Below are 20,101 nucleotides of genomic sequence, written 5' to 3'. Positions count from 1 at the left end.
GGGCGCGCTCGCCGGCACCGACTGACACCGCCGTGCCCGTCGCGAGCCAGGCTGAAGCACGAGATGGTGGACGCCCCACGCAAGCTGACGGTGGGCGAAGTGGCGAGCAAGAGCCAGCAGCTCAATCGGCGCGTGGCGATCAGCATGCCCAATCTGCGGGAGCCGCACGCGCAGAACCAGTACTTCTGGCGGGACAGCTCCGTGCGCTCCGCCTCCGCCACCTGTGGTACTCACGCACGCACGAGCCCACACGCGCTCGCACGCACGAGCCGCCTGTCCTGCAGCAAGCGGTTTGGTACAGCGTCACAACGTGCGAGCGTCACATCTCTTACTCCCCGGTAACACTCGCCACCGCCTCACGTTCACACTCCCAATTCGCTGTTTGCCCACACACACACTCGCACGCACTCGCCCACACACACACTCGCACGTACGAGCCCACACACACACTCGCACGCACTCGCCCACACACACACTCGCACGCACGTGCCCACACACGCACTTGCACGCACGCGCAAAGAACCCCCGTGTAGCCTGCGAAGTTTGTTGGGGCAAGTGCTGTTTACTGAGCACCGGTGAAGGGCCGGCACGGGACACGAAGGGGTTGGCATTGGTCGAAGCCACACCCGGCAACCTTTGTCTCTCCATGCCCCTTGGCTTATGAGCTAATGAGTGCCACCTTGGCAAGATGTTGACTACATCGCCTGGCATGCAGGAGGTCGTGGGTTCGATCCCGACCCCGATGCCTGTATATTTTCAGTTTGCTTGCTCGCGCCCTGCGGTCGCGTGGATTTTTCTCCGGGTCCTTCGGGTTTTCCCTCCACATTTACAATCGACGTTCGTTTTTTTTTAGCATTCGCCCGCTGTACATTTCCACCATCCACAGTGCCGCTGGGGGAAATAAGATGGCAGGTCCGCTCATCTTTCCATCTCGCGGCAAAGGAAGCCTTTTACCAGTTGCACTTAGATGTGCCTTCCCATCTTCACAGGCTGGCCGTTGCCCACAACATGTAGTCCTCAGCCCACCGACCCGCTTCTGCCCAAATCTTGGCCGCCCACGTCAGCCAACTATTTTCAGGGTTCCTATTGGGCCTGCACACCTCGCTTAACGCCCCAGGCGGTGCTTCAGTCGCGGTACCGTCGCCCCTGATGGCGTAGCCTCAACAGGCCATCTCCTGCTTTAGCCGTTCACCCCTTCAGCACGTCGAGGTGCGGGTCGGGCTGTGACGGAGGCAGTGGCGAAGGATTGCCTCGTGCTGCGGCCAACCCCTCTCGGACCGAGGATGGCCGAAGACGAGACAACACATTGCCACGTGATGATAAGCCACTTGGTTGAGCCATCGTTTTGCCATGGCCAGGTCGCATCTGAAAAAAGAGCGACATAGGTCAGTGGGCCTTACCTGGTAAAATAAAAATTGCAGCAGCAACTGCTGGGGCGAGCGACACCATCCGGGTCTCCGGTCTCGTTTGGCGCCTCTGCCCGATCCCGACCGTCGCCGACACCTCCCTCCCTTTCCGTCACCCCTCCGCCCGCTAGAGACGGATGGCGCTCGGGGGGACATGAGGCGGTGCGAGCCGCCGCCGACGTTCTGCCTGCCGCCCTTCCCGAGCCGCCCGCAGCACGGCCCGGCCGTCGCCAGCTACTACGGCGAGTGCGCCGAGAAGCTCACCCTCGCCATCAACTTCACGCAGACCGGTGTGATGCTCAACGCCTTTAGGCCAGTGTTATCATCTTTAGTGCAGTGTCATCGTCTTTAGGCCAGTGTTATCATCTTTAGTGCAGTGTCATCGTCTTTAGGCCAGTGTTATCATCTTTAGGCCAGTGTTATCATCTTTAGTGCAGTGTCATCGTCTTTAGGCCATTGTTATCGTCTTTAGGCCAGTGTTATCATCTTTAGTGCAGTGTCATCGTCTTTAGGTCAATGTTATCATCTTTAGGCCATTATCATCATCTTTACGTCAGTATCATCATCTTTAGGGCAGTGTCATCGTCATCAGGCCCGTGTCCTTTCTTTAGGCCAGTGTTATAATCTTTAGGCCAGTATCATTGTCTTTAGACCAGTCTCATCATTAGGGAAGTGTCATCGTCTTTAGGCCAGTGTTATAATCTTTAGGGCAGTGTTATAATCTTTAGGCCAGTGTTATAATCTTTAGGCCAGTATCATTGTCTCTAGACCAGTCTCATCATTAGGGAAGTGTCATCGTCTTTAGGCCAGTGTTATAATCTTTAGGTCAGTGTTATAATCTTTAGGCCAGTGTTATAATCTTTAGGCCAGTGTTATAATCTTTAGGCCAGTGTTATAATCTTTAGGCCAGCGTTACAATCTTTCAGCTCGTGTCACTGTCGAACGCGTCTGGGCCGTCGTTCTTCGCACGCCGCTCTCGCCACGTGCCCCCACGCGTCCGCCCACCCTTCCTTCCGTCCTCCCAGGCGCCCAGGTGTCCGGCATCTCGTCTGCCCCGGCCGCACCGGCGCCGCCCCCTCCTCCTCCGCCGCCGGCGGCGCCCGGGCGGGAGTGGCGCGCCCGCGGCGATAGCTCGGCGCTCCTCGCCCCCTACCGCTATCTGCGCGGCTGCGTGTACGCGGCCGCCGGGCGGCCCGTGGACGCCCTGGCCGAGTTTGCGTCGCTGGCGCGCTGCGACGTCGCCGTGCTGCCGCGCGCCGCCGCCGCCGAGCTGCTGGCGGCGCTGTCGGACGAGGAGAGGCGCCAGGCGGAGCGGCGGCCCGAGCTGCGCCGGTTGCTGCAGGAGCTGTCCGCCGTGGTGGCGACGCGCAGCGTGGTGAGGGGCGCGCGGCGACGTGGACGCGGTGACGCGGTGCGGCGGGTTCACGTGAGCGCGGGCGCCCATCGGCGCGGCGGGATGGATAACCTGGCGCTGCGAGCCGAGACGTTGTCGTGACCGCGGGGGCAACGAAATCCCTGTCGCGCGCACGCAGTCGGAGCGAAAGAAACTTGCTGACCGTGTCCGTGGTTGGGGGGGGGGGGGGCGCGGGGACGCGTGGTGGCAGCAGGCCGCCGCGACGCTGTGGAGGCAAGAGAGCGAGGAGCGCGTCAAGAACTTCGCCCTGCCCAGCAAGCACCTGCAGGAGGAGGAGTTCGTGCGCTGCGTCCAGGAGTCGGGCATCGTGCGCGAGGAGGGAACCATACGCCGCCTCTTCCAAGCGCTCACGCTCAGTGAGACAACGTCGCACGCTCGGATCCGTGCTCTCAGTCACCGATTGGCTCTGGCTCTGGCCTGGCTCACGCCTGGCTCACGCCTGGCTCACGCCTGGCTTTGGCGCGTGCAAGTCGGCTCAAAGCTTCCAGGCTTAACTTGAGCCGGCTCTCGGCATGCTTCCCTAGCCGTGCTCAGGATTTCTGCGAGTTAAGCCTGAGCCGAGCCATGGCTCAGCCCGTACGTTCACATTTCGTACATTGGAAGCGACGGAGCGGCTCAGGCCTCAGCTCAACACGAAATTTCACCCGTGAAAATGTCAAGGTTTAGGTCGTAACCGCTTTTCTGCCAGAGGCTCTGCCCTCTACACGTCAAGTGAAAAACTGAGCCAGAGCCAAGCCGCGCCCTATGAATACGACGGCTCTTACTGTCGCGTCTTTGTGGCTTTAGTTCCAATTGATGGCGGAGTGCGGTGGGAGGGGGGGGCGGTGATGGGTCAGGGGGGGGTCACCTTGAAATTAAAAACTCCACCCCAGGTGTTACAGCTTCGTGTGACGCATCAAGTGAGGTCCATGATCTAAGAAATTAAGCAAAAATAATTGGTGATAACGAAAACAAAACGACAGTGGCTTCAAAAGGAACAAAAATATAATCGGTGATGTTTCAGGCAATGGCCCTTCCCCACAGCCCATAGATAGGTAAATACTGTTAAATCATTTCAGTGAGTTAACCGGTAACACTTGGGCCTGTCCCTTGACCTGCCAGGTGACTTCACCGCCACTTAGTGGCAAATGTTCTTGCGTGTACACGTGTGTGTGCTTGTGGAGCGGTAGTGTAGCGGTTAGCGGGCTCCACTATAAACCCGGCAACCCGAGTTCAGACGCCGCTGGCGGCCACCACCAGTGACCATTATTTTAACCGGTTCTGGGCCTCTCCTAGGTCGGCTCAGCCTCAAACGGATACCTGATGCATTGCGTAAACATTATTATGAGAGAGACAAAGGCGGCCGGGCGTTGTGCCAGCCACCCACCCCCTCGTGTGCCATGCCGGCCTTCATAGGTGCTCGCTAACAGCACTTGCCCCAACAGTCCATTAAGTCTATATGGGCGATCTTTGTTTTTGTCATAAAATTCAATTGGCATGATGTGTGGACATAGGTTCAACTTCTTTTTCACCGTACGTAGCCAATCGTGCTGATCGTAGGTGGGGGGGAATGACAACAAACTAAACACAAAAAGCAGTTATAAAGGGGAAAAAATTACATGTTTGTACACGTGTGTGTACGTGCTTGTGCCCGCGTGTGTATACGTGTGTGTACGTGCACCCGTTGCCCGCGCAGGTCAGCAGAAGCAGGTGGACCCGGACACGTTCGCCGCGTTCTACCAGGCGTGGAAGGAGACCGAGCAGGAGACCCTGGATCTGGATCTTCCCCCGGGCGTGGTGGAGCGGCTGGAGTGCAGCGAGTGCGTCTACAAGGTGAACGGACGTCCGTCGCTCGCACGTCCCGGTCCGCGTGAGTCCGTCGCCGGCTCCGCTGCTCTCTCTGAGCGACGACAATCTCAGTGGCGCTGCTCCCTCAGTGAGCGTCGCCCCCAGCCTCTGTCTCGTGGGTGCCGCCCGCTATAAGCGTAACCACCATGACCGCCACCCCGCCCACAATGACCACGATCGCCACCCCCTTCTGAGTGCCCCCCAGCCACCATTGATACTGCCCCCCCCCCCGCCCCCATGAGCACCACCCTCTCCTTGTATGGCCCCCAAGAGTGCCACCCCAGTGTGGTGCCGCCCTCCCGTGCATACCATCCTCCCTTTGTACCTCCCTCCACGAATACCGCCCTCCCCTAGTACCACCCACGTGGGTGCCTCTCTCCCCTAGTTCCACCCACGTGGGTGCTGACGTGGGTGCTGCCCCTCCCCTAGTACCACCCACGTGGGTGCTGCCCCTCCCCTAGTACCACCCACGTGGGTGCTGCCCCTCCCCTAGTACCACCCACGTGGGTGCTGCCCCTCCCCTAGTACCACCCACGTGGGTGCTGTCCCTCTCCTAGTACCACCCACGTGGGTGCTGCCCCTCCCCTAGTACCACCCACGTGGGTGCTGCCCCTCCCCTAGTACCACCCATGTGGGTGCTGCCCCTCCCCTAGTACCACCCACGTGGGTGCTGCCCCTCCCCTAGTACCACCCACGTGGGTGCTGCCCCTCCCCTAGTACCACCCACGTGGGTGCTGCCCCTCCCCTAGTACCACCCACGTGGGGTGCCGCCCCCTCTCTGCGCGTGCTCAGGTGTCGGCGTCGGTGAAGACGAGCATGGGGCAGGGCCGCCTCGCGATGACGCAGCGGCGACTCTTCCTCCTCGCCGAGGGCAAGAACACCTACCTGGAGGTCGGCGTCTTCCGGGACATCCAGGTGACACGACCGCCACAGCGCCAGAGCCGCACGTTCACGGCGCGCGTCCGTTCACACCGACACTCGAACTCCGATCGCCCTCACAGTGGCGGCGGCGGTTGCTTTTGGCGGGCCGTCGAACAAATACGGTGGTCACTTCCAGGTGCGCTTCTGCTGCCGTCTGGAACGCTCTTCCTTCCGATATTAGGAAGCCACTGGAGCTATGCATTGAAAAAAATCTCAATTGCAAACCAATTTATTTGGTACAGCTTTTTGTGTTCAGTTACAAAGCTGCGGACTGGCTCCACAATGTGAATCCCATGAAGACGCAGCCAGTGGAGGGGGTGGGGTTGGGTAGTTCAGGACCCGGTACTGATATCGCCAAATACTGTTTTGCCGTGGTCGGGAACGGAACTCGGGTTGTCGCGTTCACTGCGCCACCGAGGGTAACCGTCTTCCCCCCGCGGTGTCCCCCCCCGCGTCCCAGGAGGTGGACTCAGTGGCCGTGACGTCGATCTTCCCTCCCAAGATCGCGGCGCTGCGCATCAGGACGACGTCGCGGCGGGACGAGCCCTTCGTGGCGAACCTCAAGACGGAGCGCGACCTGTGGCAGCTCATCGTGCAGGAGATGTGGCTCGGCAAGCGCATGGCCGACCACCACAAGGCGAGCGGGCGCCGTCATCGGTCGTGAATCGCCGTCGCGATCGCGATTTCGCGTGGCGACCGACGAAGAGCCGCCCCCGCCTCGAGTCGCAGAGCGCTTCACTGTGCCGATGAGCTGTCGCTTGTGGCCAGCTCGCCGCTTCTCAGCTGCGTAGCCCAGTGAGCCTTACCTGCTAAAGTAAAACGACAAATTGGTTTTTAAGTTTTACACCTCGGCACAGTTGGAAGGGCACCCGCAGCGGCAGCCGTACCTGTGCGGCGCAAAGTGAAGTCGGAATCGGAATCTTTCGGAAAATCCGATGAGCTGTGAAGCTCTTTTTCACAGATGTCCTGTAGACTCAGCACCTGGCCTGCGGTCAGGCATTAGTCTGGTGGGCGGGGGGGGCGGGGGGGGCGGGGGGGGGCGGGCGATGATTTCCGATCTAGATTGAAAACTAATCTCTGCCTTGTGTAATCTCACAGCAGCGCGTCGCACCTGGCTCTCGCACTCGTTAAAAATGCCCGCCAACAACAACAACATGACGCTAACACCGCGAGTGCGCTCGCTCAAGACCCCTGACCATTGCTCGGCGACCTTGGGCCCCCTCAGGACCCCCAGTACTTGCAGCAGGCGGCGACCAACGTGCTGCTCATGGACGCCGTGGTGCAGTGCCTGCACTCGCCCAAAGCCATCTTCGCTGCCTCACGCCTCGCCTACTTCACCTACGAATACAAGAACGGTGAGGCGGTGCCCCCTCCGCCGCCCAGCCCCGCAGCGTCACCTCGTCCGGACGCGTGGGGAAGCAAACGAGAGCCTCGGGGGTGGGGGGGGGGGGGGGGGGGGGTGGGGGTGGGGGGGGACATACGATACGACGGCGGACAACGTCGGACAAGAGTTAAACCGGCGGTTCTCGACCCGTGCGTCGCGACGCCTGCCTGCCTGCCTGCTTGCACAGGGGGGCACAAAAGCGGTCGGGGTGGGGGGGGGGGGGAGATGCACGCTGCAGCATGGATACCGTGCAGGGGAAAATGTCCAGTGTGCGCGGCGAGCGCCGGCGCCGCATTGCAGCGACAAAAGCGCCGGCTAGAGGCGTGGACATGTGGTCTCTTTGTCTCGTGGCCTTCGTAACCTGGGGGCCGGGGGGGGGCGGCATGTGGACATGGAGGCAGGTGGGGCATGGGGGGCACAGGGACCAGCGGTCGGTGACGTGGGGGGGGGGGGGTGGCGACGTACCGACAAGATTTGAGAACCAGCGCTGTGAACGGTCGTTAACGCCGGACAGGGCGACCGTGCGGTCTGCTCTCGCGCCCGATGTCCGACGATGGCCCCAGGTGCTCCACCGGACTTGGGTCCGTGGAGGCTGACCGACTCGGATGAGAGTGAAAGCTGCGATGCCTCGACGATGGTGATCTTAGAAGGGGCGGCTAAGCCCCCTTCAACCCTGCCCCCCGCAACGCTACGCGGCTCATAATGGTCTCCACCTTGGGATCCTATCCAGCGGCGATAGACACGTTTGTCTGAGTAGCTTTGCATTGCGTCGATGCACCGACGTCACCACTGCATCGCTCGCTTTCAGATGCGCTTCTGCAGCCGTTTGGAACGCTCTTCTGATACTAGGAAGCCACTGGAGCTATGGAAAACTCATTTCTTTCGAACTGCTTCTTGTGTTTAGTTTGTTGTCCTTCCCCCGTACCTCCGATTAGCACGGTTGGTTACGTACGATGCGAAAGAAGTTCAACATACGCTCATACATATTCACGAAATTACCACCATCCCACTGTCATGGCCAAGGTCTTTCATTTGGCATTAGAGATGACAAGCTCCCTCTTCCAGTTGATTGGGCAGAAGAGCATCCCATTTGGGAAGTCACGAGTTCAGTTCGTAGCCATAATCATTGCCATCATCATCATCATCTCTCTGGGGTGGGTAAAGCAAGCACCACTTTGTGGAGGCCCGTGGTTGATTCGTCGTTCCCCCGCGTGCGCGCGCTCTGACCGTGTCCCCAGTGTCGCAGACGATCCCCATCATGACGTCCGAGACGCTGAGACACAAGATCAACCCTTCGGCCGGACTCCCAGCGCCAGAGGCTGTGGATGCGCTGCTCTACACGCCCGGTATCCATTCATTCGCTCACTCACTCACTCATTCTCCCATTCATTCATTCATTCAATCACACACCAATTCGCTCACTCGCGCACTCATGCACCCCTTTGATTCATTCGCCCATTCAGTCACTCATTCATGCGGTCACTGATTCGCTGACTCGTTCAATCACTCATTAATTATCTTATTCATTCATCAATTCGTTCAGTCATTCATTCACTCATTCATTCACTCTTTCATCTCTCCCCAACATCGCTCGCTCTCATCTCTCCCCACCGAGCCACCACCGCGACTCTCATTTCTCCTTCCTCCTCCCTCCCTCTCCTCCGTCTCCCCCCGCCCGCCCCGGCCCCCTCTGCCCCTCTCCTCCCCTCGTAGGGGTTCAGTTCCCGGGGGACGACCGGGACGAGCAGGCGCACGGGACGCTTTGGTGCGCCGTCGGCTCCGGCCGCATTACCGCCTTCAACGCCACCTCCTGGGTCATCGAGCAGCACTGCATCCAGGCCGGGCGCGCGCGTGTGGTGAGATGGACGCACACAAAAAAAAAACAAAGACAAAGATCCCCCGTGTAGCCTGTAACAGACTGTAGGGGCAAGTGCTGTTAGCGAGCCCCTATGAAGGCCCGAACTGCAGACGAGGGGGTGGGTTGCCGGCACCACGCCCGGCCACCTTTGTCTCCCTAGTGACGATGTTTAACACACCGCACCAGGTACTCATTTGAGGCCGAGTCGACCTAGCGAAGGCCCATGACCGGTTCAGATAATCGTCACCGGTGTTGGCCGTGAGCGGGAATGGAACCCGGGTCGCCGGGTTCGTAGGCTCGTAGCACAGCGCGCTGACCGCTGCACTGCTGCTCCCGACGCACAAGCACGCAGACACATGCACGCACTCGTGCACATGCACGCACACAGCGTCTGCGAGATGCAATTTGCCCTGACGACGCTACGCACACTAACCATTCCATTGCACACTGCATTGCGCATCACGTTCGGCATGCGTGTGGAGTGGGAGGCCGAGCAGTGCGAGGCGGCGTGCGTGATCTCTGTCTGTGTGCCGCGCGTAGAGCTGCATGCTGGGCGTGGAGCGAAAGCAGGTGTGGGTGGGCTCGGTGGACAGCACCGTCTACATCCTGGACATGCAGAGCCTGTCCTGCAACAAGCAGCTGAGCGAGCACCGCGACCAGATCACTGACATGGCCCTGTCGCGGCCAGACCGCCGGCTCTCGTACGAACTCTCCCGCTCCCCCCTGCCCTTTCCCCTGCCCGGCTGCCTGCCCGCCTGCCTGCCCGCACGCTCCATCACTCACACGTTTCCCCAGCCTCTCGGTCACCTGTTCAATGCTTGCGCAATTGATGACCGGCCCACTCCCTCATCCCCGAATCCACACTCACTCACTCACCTACTCACTCACCCAGTTATTCGCTCAGCCGATCGCTTTATCCCACTTGCTCACCCACGCATGAACCGGCCTGCTCGCTATCGCACCAAACCACCCACTCGCTCATTAAAACTACCCGCTCGCTGTCCCACTCACCCACCCGTTCACTTACTAATCTACCTGCTCACAATCCCACTCGCTCACCAACCTGCCCAATCACCCGCTCAATAACTCTGCCTGTGCACTGTCTCACTCGCTCACCTACCAACCCGCTCACAAACCAGCTCGCTATCCCACTCGCTCGCCCGTTCGTCGGCACGTCCGCCCACGCGCTCGCCCGCTCGCTCTCGTCTCGCTGCCATCCGCGTCCACCCCTCCAGACAGGTGATCTCGAGCAGCCTCAACGGCCAGGTGGTCGTGTGGGACGTCGCGACGCTGCAGGTTCACAGCCAGTTCCAGATCCCCGACTGCAAGAGTCTGCTGTCCATCCAGCTCATAGAAGGCTCCCTCTGGTGCTGTGAGTGCCTCCTCCTGCCCTCTGCCCCACTCCCCCCATTAACACAGTCACCCCCCATGACCCCACCCCCCCCCCCACAATTCGGCGTGGTTTATCGCGGATGTGCGTACGCGTCTGGGGAGCAGTAGTGTAGTAGTGGTTAGCGCGCTGCGCTGTGAACCCGGCGACCCGAGTTCGATTCCCGCTCACGGCCAACGTCAGCGGCGATTTTCTGAACCGGTCCTGGGCCTTCACTAGGTCGACTCAGCCTCAAATGAGTACCTGTAAACATCGCCGCGAAGGGAGACAAACGCAGTCGGGCGTGGTCGCAAGCTACACACCCCACGCGCCGTGCCAGTTTTCGTAGGGGGATCTTTGTCTTTGTGTTGGGGCTTGCAGGCCTGGGTCACAGTGTGCTCCAGACGAGGCTGGACGGGCATCGGCTGTTCAGCGTGACCGCTGAGGGACCATTGCAGTTGTTCAGCTGCTTCACAGTCTTCCCCGAGGTACAGCAAAACCGGGGGGGGGGGGGGGGGCAGAGATGTTGGTGGAGAGATCGTCGAGGTGGTGTAGTGGTAGTGGAGGGGAGTGTGGGCTATGGTGATTGGTGACGAGATGGTCCTGGTGGTGACAATGACGATGATGATCGTGGCGATTACGATGGTGCGGGCAACGATGTCTGCGATGGGGATGATGATGATACTGATGGAAAGGTTCATGGCGTTCGCGATGGCATTGGCGATGGTGAAGGCGTCAGTGATGGTGTCAGCGATGGTGAAGGCGTCAGTGATGGTGTTAGCGACGGTGAAGGAGCCAGGGATGGCGCTAGCGGTGGCGTCACTGTCGACGATGCCGGTGTGGACGCAGAGGCAGCAGCTGTGGACGGCGTCGAGCCGCCGGGGGGAGCTGCTCGTGTGGAGCACGGCGAGCGGCGCCGGGGAGAGCGCCGGGGAGAGCGACGCGGTGGCACTCGCCGGGTGCACGGCCGTCTCCTGCATGCTGCGCGTCAAGGAGCAGGTGGGCGCGCGTGTGTGCGTGTGTGTGCGTGTGTGTGTGCGCGTGTGTGTGCATGCGTGTGTGCGTGTGTGTGTGCGTGTGTGCGTGTGTGCGTGTGTCATGCCCTCTCTCTATGCTTGCCAAACATGGACCCCCCCCCCCCCCGTAATGGAACATCTTTGCCGGTTAGAAACATTTAGGCTGGCCTGCCTACAATCCGTCCTGGGTTTAACCAGGCTGGATTGAGCGAGGAGCTCACAAATCCTCGAAAGATCTAGACAAAGTCGCGTTGGTGAGCTCCTCCGGCAGGCAAGGATGCATTGGCTGGGTCATGTGGCCCGCATGCCCAGCCACCGCATGCCTAAACAGCTTTTGTTCGGCCAGAGAGAGGCCCGGGCTAGAGAAGAGATGGAGTGATGTGATACAAGAGTTTCAGTTTTCAGTTTCATTTATTAGGCATAGCCCTGTGAGCCATTCTGCACTTGAATCGGGTGCAACCGCAACAAACAAAAATATTTGACGTGGAGCTGAGTGGACTTGCCGATGACTGGTTACCAGCGGTGTCAAGATCGGCCTCTGTGGGGGAGGCTCGTGAAGGATGCTACTGGGCAGTTGGAGGCAGTCGCCCTCCAACAACAACGGAGGGTAGAGGAGCGACGCCCACAACAACGAGCGGAGCACCGGGTGGCTAAAACACAGCAAGTTCGCACAGTAGGGGACACAGGTGGTGCATCAGCCAGTCATCTCAGTCGACCCATGGCACCTGAGTCTTCCCCGTGACCTCCTGCCAGCGGGCGTTCTACACTTCACGTGGCCTTAAAGTGCGTATGGCCTGGCACGGGCCGCCGTGGTGACGTAACCGCCACCTAGTGGCGAATGGCGGTTGTTGTTGTGTGTGCACGTGCACACATGCACATCCCATGTCTTAAAAGACTGCTGGAGCAAGTGCTGTTAGCGAGCGCCCGTGTAGGCTTGCACGAGGGAGTGGGTGGTCGGCACCACACACAGCTACCTTTGTCTTCCTCGTGCAAATATTTACACATTCGTTTGAGGTTAAGTCGACCTAGGGGAGACCCAGGACCGGTTCAGATATAATCGTCACCGGTGTTGGCCGTGAGCGGGAATTAAAAGTCGCGTTGCCAGGTTCGTAGCGCGGCGCGCTAACCGCTTCGCCACCGCTCCACACCCACACACACACCCTCACCCACCCACCCACACCCACACCCACCCACACACACGCACACCGCACGCGTGCACGCACCCCCTCTGCCTGGCCAGGTGTGGGTGGGCGGCGTTGGCGAGGCGCACGGCCGGAGCAGCGTGGGCAAGCTGTACGTGGTGGACACGCCGCGGGCCAGCGTGGAGCGCGAGCTGCTGGCGCACTCGCTGGCGCCTGTGCGCTGCCTCTGCTCCGTGGAAGACCGCTACGTGCTCAGCGGCTCGGGCAAGGAGGACGGGAAGGTGGCCATCTGGCAGGTCATCTGACGGGGCCCGCTGCCAGCCTGGCGCCGTGCTGCGGTAGCCGTAGAAGGGACCAGCGCCGGCACCTGCGGCTGTCGTCGGGACGACGGGCCCGGGGGGAGGGTCTGGAATGGGGGTCACGCAGAACGAGGATTCATCAAACGACGCATTTCTGGATTTTTCATCCTCGCAGCCAGCGGCTTTTGGCTCGCCGTCGAACAAAGATGGTCACTTGCATCGCACGCTTTCAGATGATTATCCACGGCCGTCTGGAACATTCATCCCTCCGATATTAAGAAGCCGCTGGAGCTATGCACTTTGAAATCATCCAGATTGAAAACTCATTTCTTTAGAACTGCCTCTTGTGCTTAGTTTGTTGTCCTTCCCTCCGCACCTCCGATGAGCATGGTTGGCTACGTACAGTGTGAAAGAAGTTCAACATGCATGCATAATGGTTTAACACGTAGGCCGGAGAGAGCGGGTGGCAAAGTGGTTAGCGCGCTGGGCTACAAACCCAGCCATGGTGGAAAAAACCAGTCCCGGACTGCCCCGATGTCGACTCGGTAGAGAGACAAAGGTGGCAGGGAATGGTTGCTGTCCACCCCACCCCCTCGTGAGCCGTGCCAGCCTTTATAGGTGCTCGCTAACAGCATTTTTACCCCAACAGCATGTTATAGGCTGCAGGGTGAACTTTTATATATATGTGTGTGTGCCTTTGAACACTTAAGGAAATAAAAGGGAAAGAAAACAAAACTCTTCTTAAAATGTTAATAATTTATGCACTGGCCTCAGTAGAGGCCACAAAATGGAACAAAGCCTATTTATTATTCTGCGGTGTTGAGTCAAAAAATAATAATTTGTACATGTCCATGGTGTTGTTGTGTGAAAACAAGAAGGTTAATGAAGCCGGTGTGTTACAAGTTCATGGAGTGCTCTTAATAAAGCGATGAAATGTGAAATACACCCAACTGCCGCGTCTAATTTCATGCCATCACATTGCGTAGCCTTCAGCCATACTCCGTTTTATGGACAACGATGATAAGAATGGGAATATATAACAACACTAGCTTTACTACCCGGCTTCGCCCGAGACTTGGATTCATGTCTTGGATTAATACTGGTAGTAGGAAACGTAGTGGACTGGAAGCCCAAGCGGGATTAATTCACAGGAGGCAGGGGATTAATTGTGTATGTCTGTCCACGTCGGAGGGGTGGGGCTGGGTAGAGAGGGGAGGGTAGGGAGGGGCTGGTTGGGGAGGGGCTGGGTGGGGTGGGGAGGGGCTGGGTGGTAGGTGGGAGGGGTGGGGCTGGGTGGGGTGGGGCTGGGTGGAGACGGGCTGGTCACCCCGTGGTGCCCTTCTATGGACTGGAAGCCCAACCGGGATTAATTCACAGGAGGCAGGGGATTATAACGCTGCACTTTCTGGTGCGACCTCTTTTACACTGCACTTTCTGGCGTCGTTTTATAATTCTGCTCACTTTTCATTTTGCTTTCTTCTGCACACGACCCTAACAAGTTTGGCTTAAATATCCGTACATAATTACTTAAAAAAATTCTACCAGCCCCCTCCGCAGGAATGTGTTAGACGGCCTACGTGGAGGGTGGGGGAGGGATGACGTCAGCAGGCACACTGCGTGACGCTGCCGCAAGCGGGTGACATCAGAGATGTGACGTCACCGCTCGCTTGCTGTGCAAAATGTATCCATTATTGCGCCTCCCCCCCCCCACTCCCAAAATACAAAAGTCTATTTTTATACGTTTTGCATTGTATACAGTCTGGAAGCTACCCACATGCCAAATTTCAAGTTTGTTGCTTGTCGGGCAGTACGCTAAGCATTTTGAACAGGCACATTAACACATTTCCCTTTTATATATAAGATTAAAGCACCTTCTACAAGATAATCGCGGCTAGAGACGTTAAACGCGTGTTTGTTTGGAATTTAAACCATACCACGACCAACACTGGGTAAGGAGCTCGGTCCACAGCCAGGGAGAGCAGCACAACACAAAGGGAGCAGCACAACACTGGGTCAGGAGATTGCTCTACAGCCAGGGGGAGCAGCACAACACTGGGTCAGGAGCTCGGTTCACAGCCAGGGAGAGCAGCACAACACAGAGGGAGCAGCACAACACTGGGTAAGGAGCTCGCTCTACAGCCACGGGGAGCAGCACAACACTGAGTAGGGAGCTCACCCTACAGCCAGGGAGAGCAGCACAACACTGGGTCAGGAGATTGCTCTACAGCCAGGGGGAGCAGCACAACACAGAGGGAGCAGCACAACACTGGGTAAGGAGCTCGCTCTACAGCCACGGGGAGCAGCACAACACTGGGTAAGGAGCTCACCCTACAGCCAGGGAGAGCAGCACACCACTGGGTAAGGAGCTCGCTCTACAGCCAGGGGGAGCAGCACAACACTGGGTAAGGAGCTCGCTCTACAGCCAGGGGAGCAGCACAACACCGAGTAGGGAGCTTATCCTACAGCCATGGGGAGCAACACAACACCGAGTAGGGAGCTCACCCTACAGCCAGGGAGAGCAGCACAACACTGGGTAAGGAGCTCACTCTAGAGCCAGGGGGAGCAGCACAACACTGAGTAGGGAGCTTATCCTACAGCCAGGGAGAGCAGCACAACACTGGGTAACGAGCTCACCCTAGAGCCAGGGGGAGCAGCACAACACTGGGTAAGGAGCTCACCCTAGAGCCAGGGGGAGCAGCACAACACTGAGTAGGGAGCTCACCCTACAGCCAGGGGGAGCAGCACAACACCGAGTAGAGAGCTCACCCTACAGCCATGGGGAGCAGCACAACACCGAGTAGGGAGCTCACCCTAGAGCCAGGGGGAGCAGCACAACACCGAGTAGAGAGCTCACCCTACAGCCATGGGGAGCAGCACAACAGAAGGCGTTGTCTCCCGTTGTGCAGAGGAGCCTCGTCCAGGGAACGCACAGCGGAGGGCACCGCCGGCCATCGAAGAACCACGCCGCCTTGGGGGGTGGCCATACAATACGGGGTCGGCAAATCTGCCCGCTCACTTTGGTTGTCCACTTTCGAAAGCCTTCTACGTCAGAAGGAGAGTGATAAACTCCACCGGTGAACTTCACTGGCTCACGACCACCCAGCACACATGGAACGCCGGTGACCAGCATTGTTCGAACGGTTCCAAGCACAATGGCAACGATTGGCACGTGTACTGGGCAGTGTCAGTTTGAGTCGAATCTGTCAAGGGGCTGAGCTCCGGAAAATATTCCCCCATACCCCCCCCCTCCCTCCCCATTCCAACAGCAGGGAAGGTGGCAGTGGCTTGTGGTGCTCCATAAAACACCCCATGAGAAGTTAAGTTGTGTGGTCAAGTAACTCGTTTAATTGGCAGAGACATCTGTTCCATGTGTGTAATAAATATAGACAAACACGTTCTACTTAATTAAATAGACTTTTTAATAAATGTTTTCTCCTACAACATCAGTGTGCAACGGCACATTAAATACGCACTACAATGACAATAGTTTAAAGCGATTGGAAGCATATATTTTTTTTGGGAGGGGGCACAGCTTTGTGACGTCATATTTGAGGGGGGGTCTGACATTTTGTGACGCCGTGTGACGATGGGGGGAGGGGGGGTCAAAAATCATCCAAAATCGCGTAACGTCATTTATGGACGACCTCTTAACAAATTAATATTTACGTGAGTGATGCAGGTTAACATGAGTCCTTCAGCCAATAGAGGGAGCTCACATTCACAATTTAAACAGATCCCTTGTTATTCTTGGTTCTTTCGGTAAAGTCATATTTGAGGAGGGTCTGACTTTAAAATAAAATAAAAAAATATAAAATATATTGTTTTATATTTGTATTATTTTATTGTTTCCCTTCGACGTGACTTTACCGAAAGAACCAAGAATATGAATCCCTGCAGTCACGAAAGCTTTAAATCAAAAAGATCCCTTGTTCTTGAATCGTGACCTTAAGTCATGGGCCCTGTATATTCGCCTGCATGTTGTAGATGCACACCTCTGCTCAGCACCTTCGTCTTGTGTCCCACCGTTGCTACGAGTTCAGTTTGATTTTCTTGTATTTGTTCACTCGCCCTTGGCCAAGATTCGAACGTGCTACGTTCAGACGCTAGGGTCGTCTCTCACCGGTCTACTCCGTGAGCTACCGCGTCCTCAGACGGCCTCCACGGGACTCCTCCAACGCGGTGATGCGGCCGAACCGCGCACACGTGGCCGAGTAAACACGCGGGGTGACGTCGTCACAACGGTTACAACAAATATTGTGCAATAAGCCAATACAGTATTGGGATCGTATTGCATGCGTGTTGAACATCTTTCGCACATCGCACGTAGCCAACCGCGCTCATCGGAGGTGCGGGGAAAGGACAACAAACTAAAGCACAAAATGAAGTTCTAAAGAAATTGGTTTTCAATCTAGATGATGCAAACGTGCATAGTTCCACTGGCTTCCTCGTGTCGTAAGGAAGAGCGTTCCAGACGGCCGCAGAGGCGCATCTGGAAGCGCGCGATGCAGTGGCCGTCCTCGCTCGGATCGGCAGCCGTTGGCTGCGTCAGAGAAAGTTCAGCTGCCCACTCCATGACCTGTCCTTCTGGAATAAGATACTCATTGCTCGGGTCAATAAAATAATCAGCTTGTGTCATATATCTGTTCCAAAATTATGTTTATATGTCTACTTAAACAAATGTTACAGCGTCCTTGTATTGCGCGTGACTTTATTTCACCTGCACAAACGATATACAAATAATGCTTGGTGGAATCTTGACCTAAAGCTTTTGTGACTGCAGGAATTAATATTCTTTGGGTCTATCGGTAAAGTCACGTAGATAGAAGAATATATTAAAAAAAGAATAACAATATCACTTGATTATTTGTATTACTTATTCTATCTACGTGGCTTTACCGAAAGACCCAAAGACAATGAATCATGCTTGGTGGGGTTGGACCTTTGACTTCCTCACTCATAGAGCCATGCACACTTGGCTCCAGAGACGTTCTCGGGTTGATTCTAAATCTCCTAATTCTAAATCTCTTGATTCTAAATCTATTGATTCTAAATCTATTTATTCTAAATCTCTATTCTAAATCTATTGATTCTAAATCTATTGATTCTAACTCTCTTGATACTAAATCTCTATTCTAAACCTCTATTTGCGTGCTATGAAGAAGGGTCAATGCATGAAATGTAATTACAATAATTACAATATATATATACACGCTGCCATAGCACGTAAAACATGGAGGCAATCTCACGGACTTATTAATATGCTATGGCTAAGGATTATTGCCGGAAACGTCGCCTATTACATACTATTAATGCCGACGAGTGTACTTGCTGAAATGACAAGGACCGTATCAGAGTGCTTTAAAGCATGAAGTGGGTTAATGAGGTCTCTACGACCTTCTGCTCCCCCATGGGGCCAACGTTGGCCCAACGTTGTAAGTTTACTGGGATGATGCCATGCGATTTAGAAACACAGTCGTCGGGATACACTGGCGGGACTTTTTCGCTCAGCTGGCCTGGGAAACCCTGGGAATTCCCCAGGAAGAGCTAGAGTCTGCGTATAGCAGTGCATAATAGTGTATAGCAGGGGTCGGGAACCTTTTTGGCTGAGAGAGCCATGAAAGCCACATATTTTAAAATAAATTTCCGTGAGAGCCATATAATATTTTTTAACACTGAATACAACTAAAGAAATGTCAGCTAAGATTTATTTGCGAGCCAGATGCAGTCATCAAAAGAGCCACATCTGGCTCGCGAGCCATAGGTTGCCGACCCCTGGTGTATAGTGTAGTAGTGTATGATGTAGCGTATAGTGTAGTGTATAGTGTAGCAGTGCAGTGTATAGCGTAGTAGTGTATAGTGTAATGTAGCACTGTATTAGTGTATAGTATAGTGTATAGTGTAGTCGTGTATAGTAATGTGTAGTAGTGTATAGCAATGTAAAGTGTAGTGTATAGTGTAGTAGTGTATAGTAATGTATGGTAGTGTATAGTGTAGTCGTGTATAGTATGTGTAGTAGTGTATAGTAATGTATAGTAGTGTATAGTGTAGTGTATAGTGTAGTAGTGTATAGTAATGTATAGTAGTGTATAGTGAAAGTGTATAGCGTTGGTGTACGGTGCTTTTTTCAGGAATATTTTGCTGTTTTTTTTTCCTGGATTTTCTGTTTGCGCAGTCACACACAGTCACTTTAAGATGTTTTTCTTGTTCGTGTTTTTGTTTGTTGTGGTTGCACCCGATTCAGGAGCCGAATGGCTCACAGGGCTATACCAAAATAACGAAATAAACAAAACTGAAAACTAGTAGTGTATAGTAAAATATAGTAGTGTATAGTGTAGTAGTGTATCGTAATGTATAGTAGTGTATAGTGTAGTAGTGTATAGTGTAGTAGTGTATAGTGTAGTGTATTGTGTAGTCGTGTCGTGCTGGAGTCTGTCGCCAGGGCACGGGAGGTGCGGACCGCTCCGACTCAACACGCAGCCGCCGCGACCCTCACCAGGACAAAGCGGACCGAGTCACGAGCGCACCGAACGTGCCCCGCGTGTGCACCGCACAGGCGCGTGAACGAGTTTGCAATCAGCCCAACAAAGTGATAAACATTTCGATTTAAAGCTTTCGTGACTGCAAGGATTCATATTCTTGGTTCTTTCGGTAAAGTCACGTGGAATGAGAATAAAACAGTAAAACAAAATGAGACTATAAAATTCTCACGACGTTTCGGCCACAACACAAGTAGCCTTCTTCAGGTGAAGGAACAGAACTGTCGGGACGACAGGGACGACAGTTCTGTTCCTTCACCTGAAGAAGGCTACTTGTGTTATTGTCTTATTTTGTTTTATTGTTTTATTCTCATTCTACGTGACTTTACCGAAATAACCAAGAAGAAAAAAGTGATAAACAATGAAGCTAAACAATGAAGCTAAACAATGCAATCGAGACAGGTTAAACCCCCCCCCCCCCCTCCTACATAATCGTACCCAATCAATCCATCCAATCGCCGCGGGGTGGCGAATGCCTAACACGCACAATGCGTCTGCAGAAAGCGATAATTGCTTGCCTCCACTTGTCATTCATTGTTATGGAGGCATATTGAACTTCTTTCGCACCGTACGCAGCCAACCGCGCCGATCGGAGGTGCTGGATCATGATCAATCATTAGTAGCACACAGATACAAATATCCCCCCCCCCCCCCACATCCCCCCGTATAGCCTTAACGTACTCTTGGGGCGAGTGCTGTGAGCGAACATATTTAGGACCGGTACAGCACACCCGAGTGGCGACGTTTACACACGCACCAGGCACTTATTTGAGGCTGAGTCGACCTAGTGGAGGCCCAAGACCGGTTCAGATAATCGTCACCGGCGTTGGCCGTGGGCGTAACCATTGCGCCACCGCTCCCCACAAACGCACACGTGCCTTCACAATTAGGTACAAATTACCAGCAACGTGGTCTCGTGACGTCGCTCA

General features: G+C 55.7%; 1 protein-coding gene across 3 annotated transcripts in view; it reads left to right on the top strand.

The window, feature by feature from the left end:
- The window catches only part of DENND3 (DENN domain containing 3), a 42,940-nt gene extending 29,363 nt beyond the window's left edge, over positions 1 to 13,577 (top strand). For 2 of the 3 annotated variants that reach the window (XM_032959529.2, XM_032959531.2), the window contains 15 exons: positions 51 to 226; positions 1,538 to 1,696; positions 2,432 to 2,781; positions 3,011 to 3,176; positions 4,496 to 4,632; positions 5,440 to 5,562; positions 6,029 to 6,205; positions 6,794 to 6,923; positions 8,191 to 8,298; positions 8,666 to 8,808; positions 9,351 to 9,511; positions 10,046 to 10,182; positions 10,561 to 10,667; positions 11,029 to 11,178; positions 12,436 to 13,577. In XM_032959529.2, coding sequence (XP_032815420.2) covers positions 51 to 226; positions 1,538 to 1,696; positions 2,432 to 2,781; positions 3,011 to 3,176; positions 4,496 to 4,632; positions 5,440 to 5,562; positions 6,029 to 6,205; positions 6,794 to 6,923; positions 8,191 to 8,298; positions 8,666 to 8,808; positions 9,351 to 9,511; positions 10,046 to 10,182; positions 10,561 to 10,667; positions 11,029 to 11,178; positions 12,436 to 12,642 — 2,431 coding nt within the window. In that variant the 3' untranslated portion in view covers positions 12,643 to 13,577. The remainder of the gene's footprint in view (positions 1 to 50; positions 227 to 1,537; positions 1,697 to 2,431; positions 2,782 to 3,010; positions 3,177 to 4,495; positions 4,633 to 5,439; positions 5,563 to 6,028; positions 6,206 to 6,793; positions 6,924 to 8,190; positions 8,299 to 8,665; positions 8,809 to 9,350; positions 9,512 to 10,045; positions 10,183 to 10,560; positions 10,668 to 11,028; positions 11,179 to 12,435) is intronic. The other variant, XM_032959530.2, reaches the window with a different exon arrangement.
- Positions 13,578 to 20,101: the final 6,524 nt, after the last annotated feature.

Source organism: Petromyzon marinus, chromosome 23 (assembly GCF_048934315.1).
Source record: "Petromyzon marinus isolate PM22_M1 ecotype Great Lakes invasive population chromosome 23, UKy_Petmar_22M1.pri1.0, whole genome shotgun sequence".
NCBI lineage: Eukaryota > Metazoa > Chordata > Hyperoartia > Petromyzontiformes > Petromyzontidae > Petromyzon > Petromyzon marinus.
This window is presented reverse-complemented; position numbering and strand designations above follow the sequence as displayed.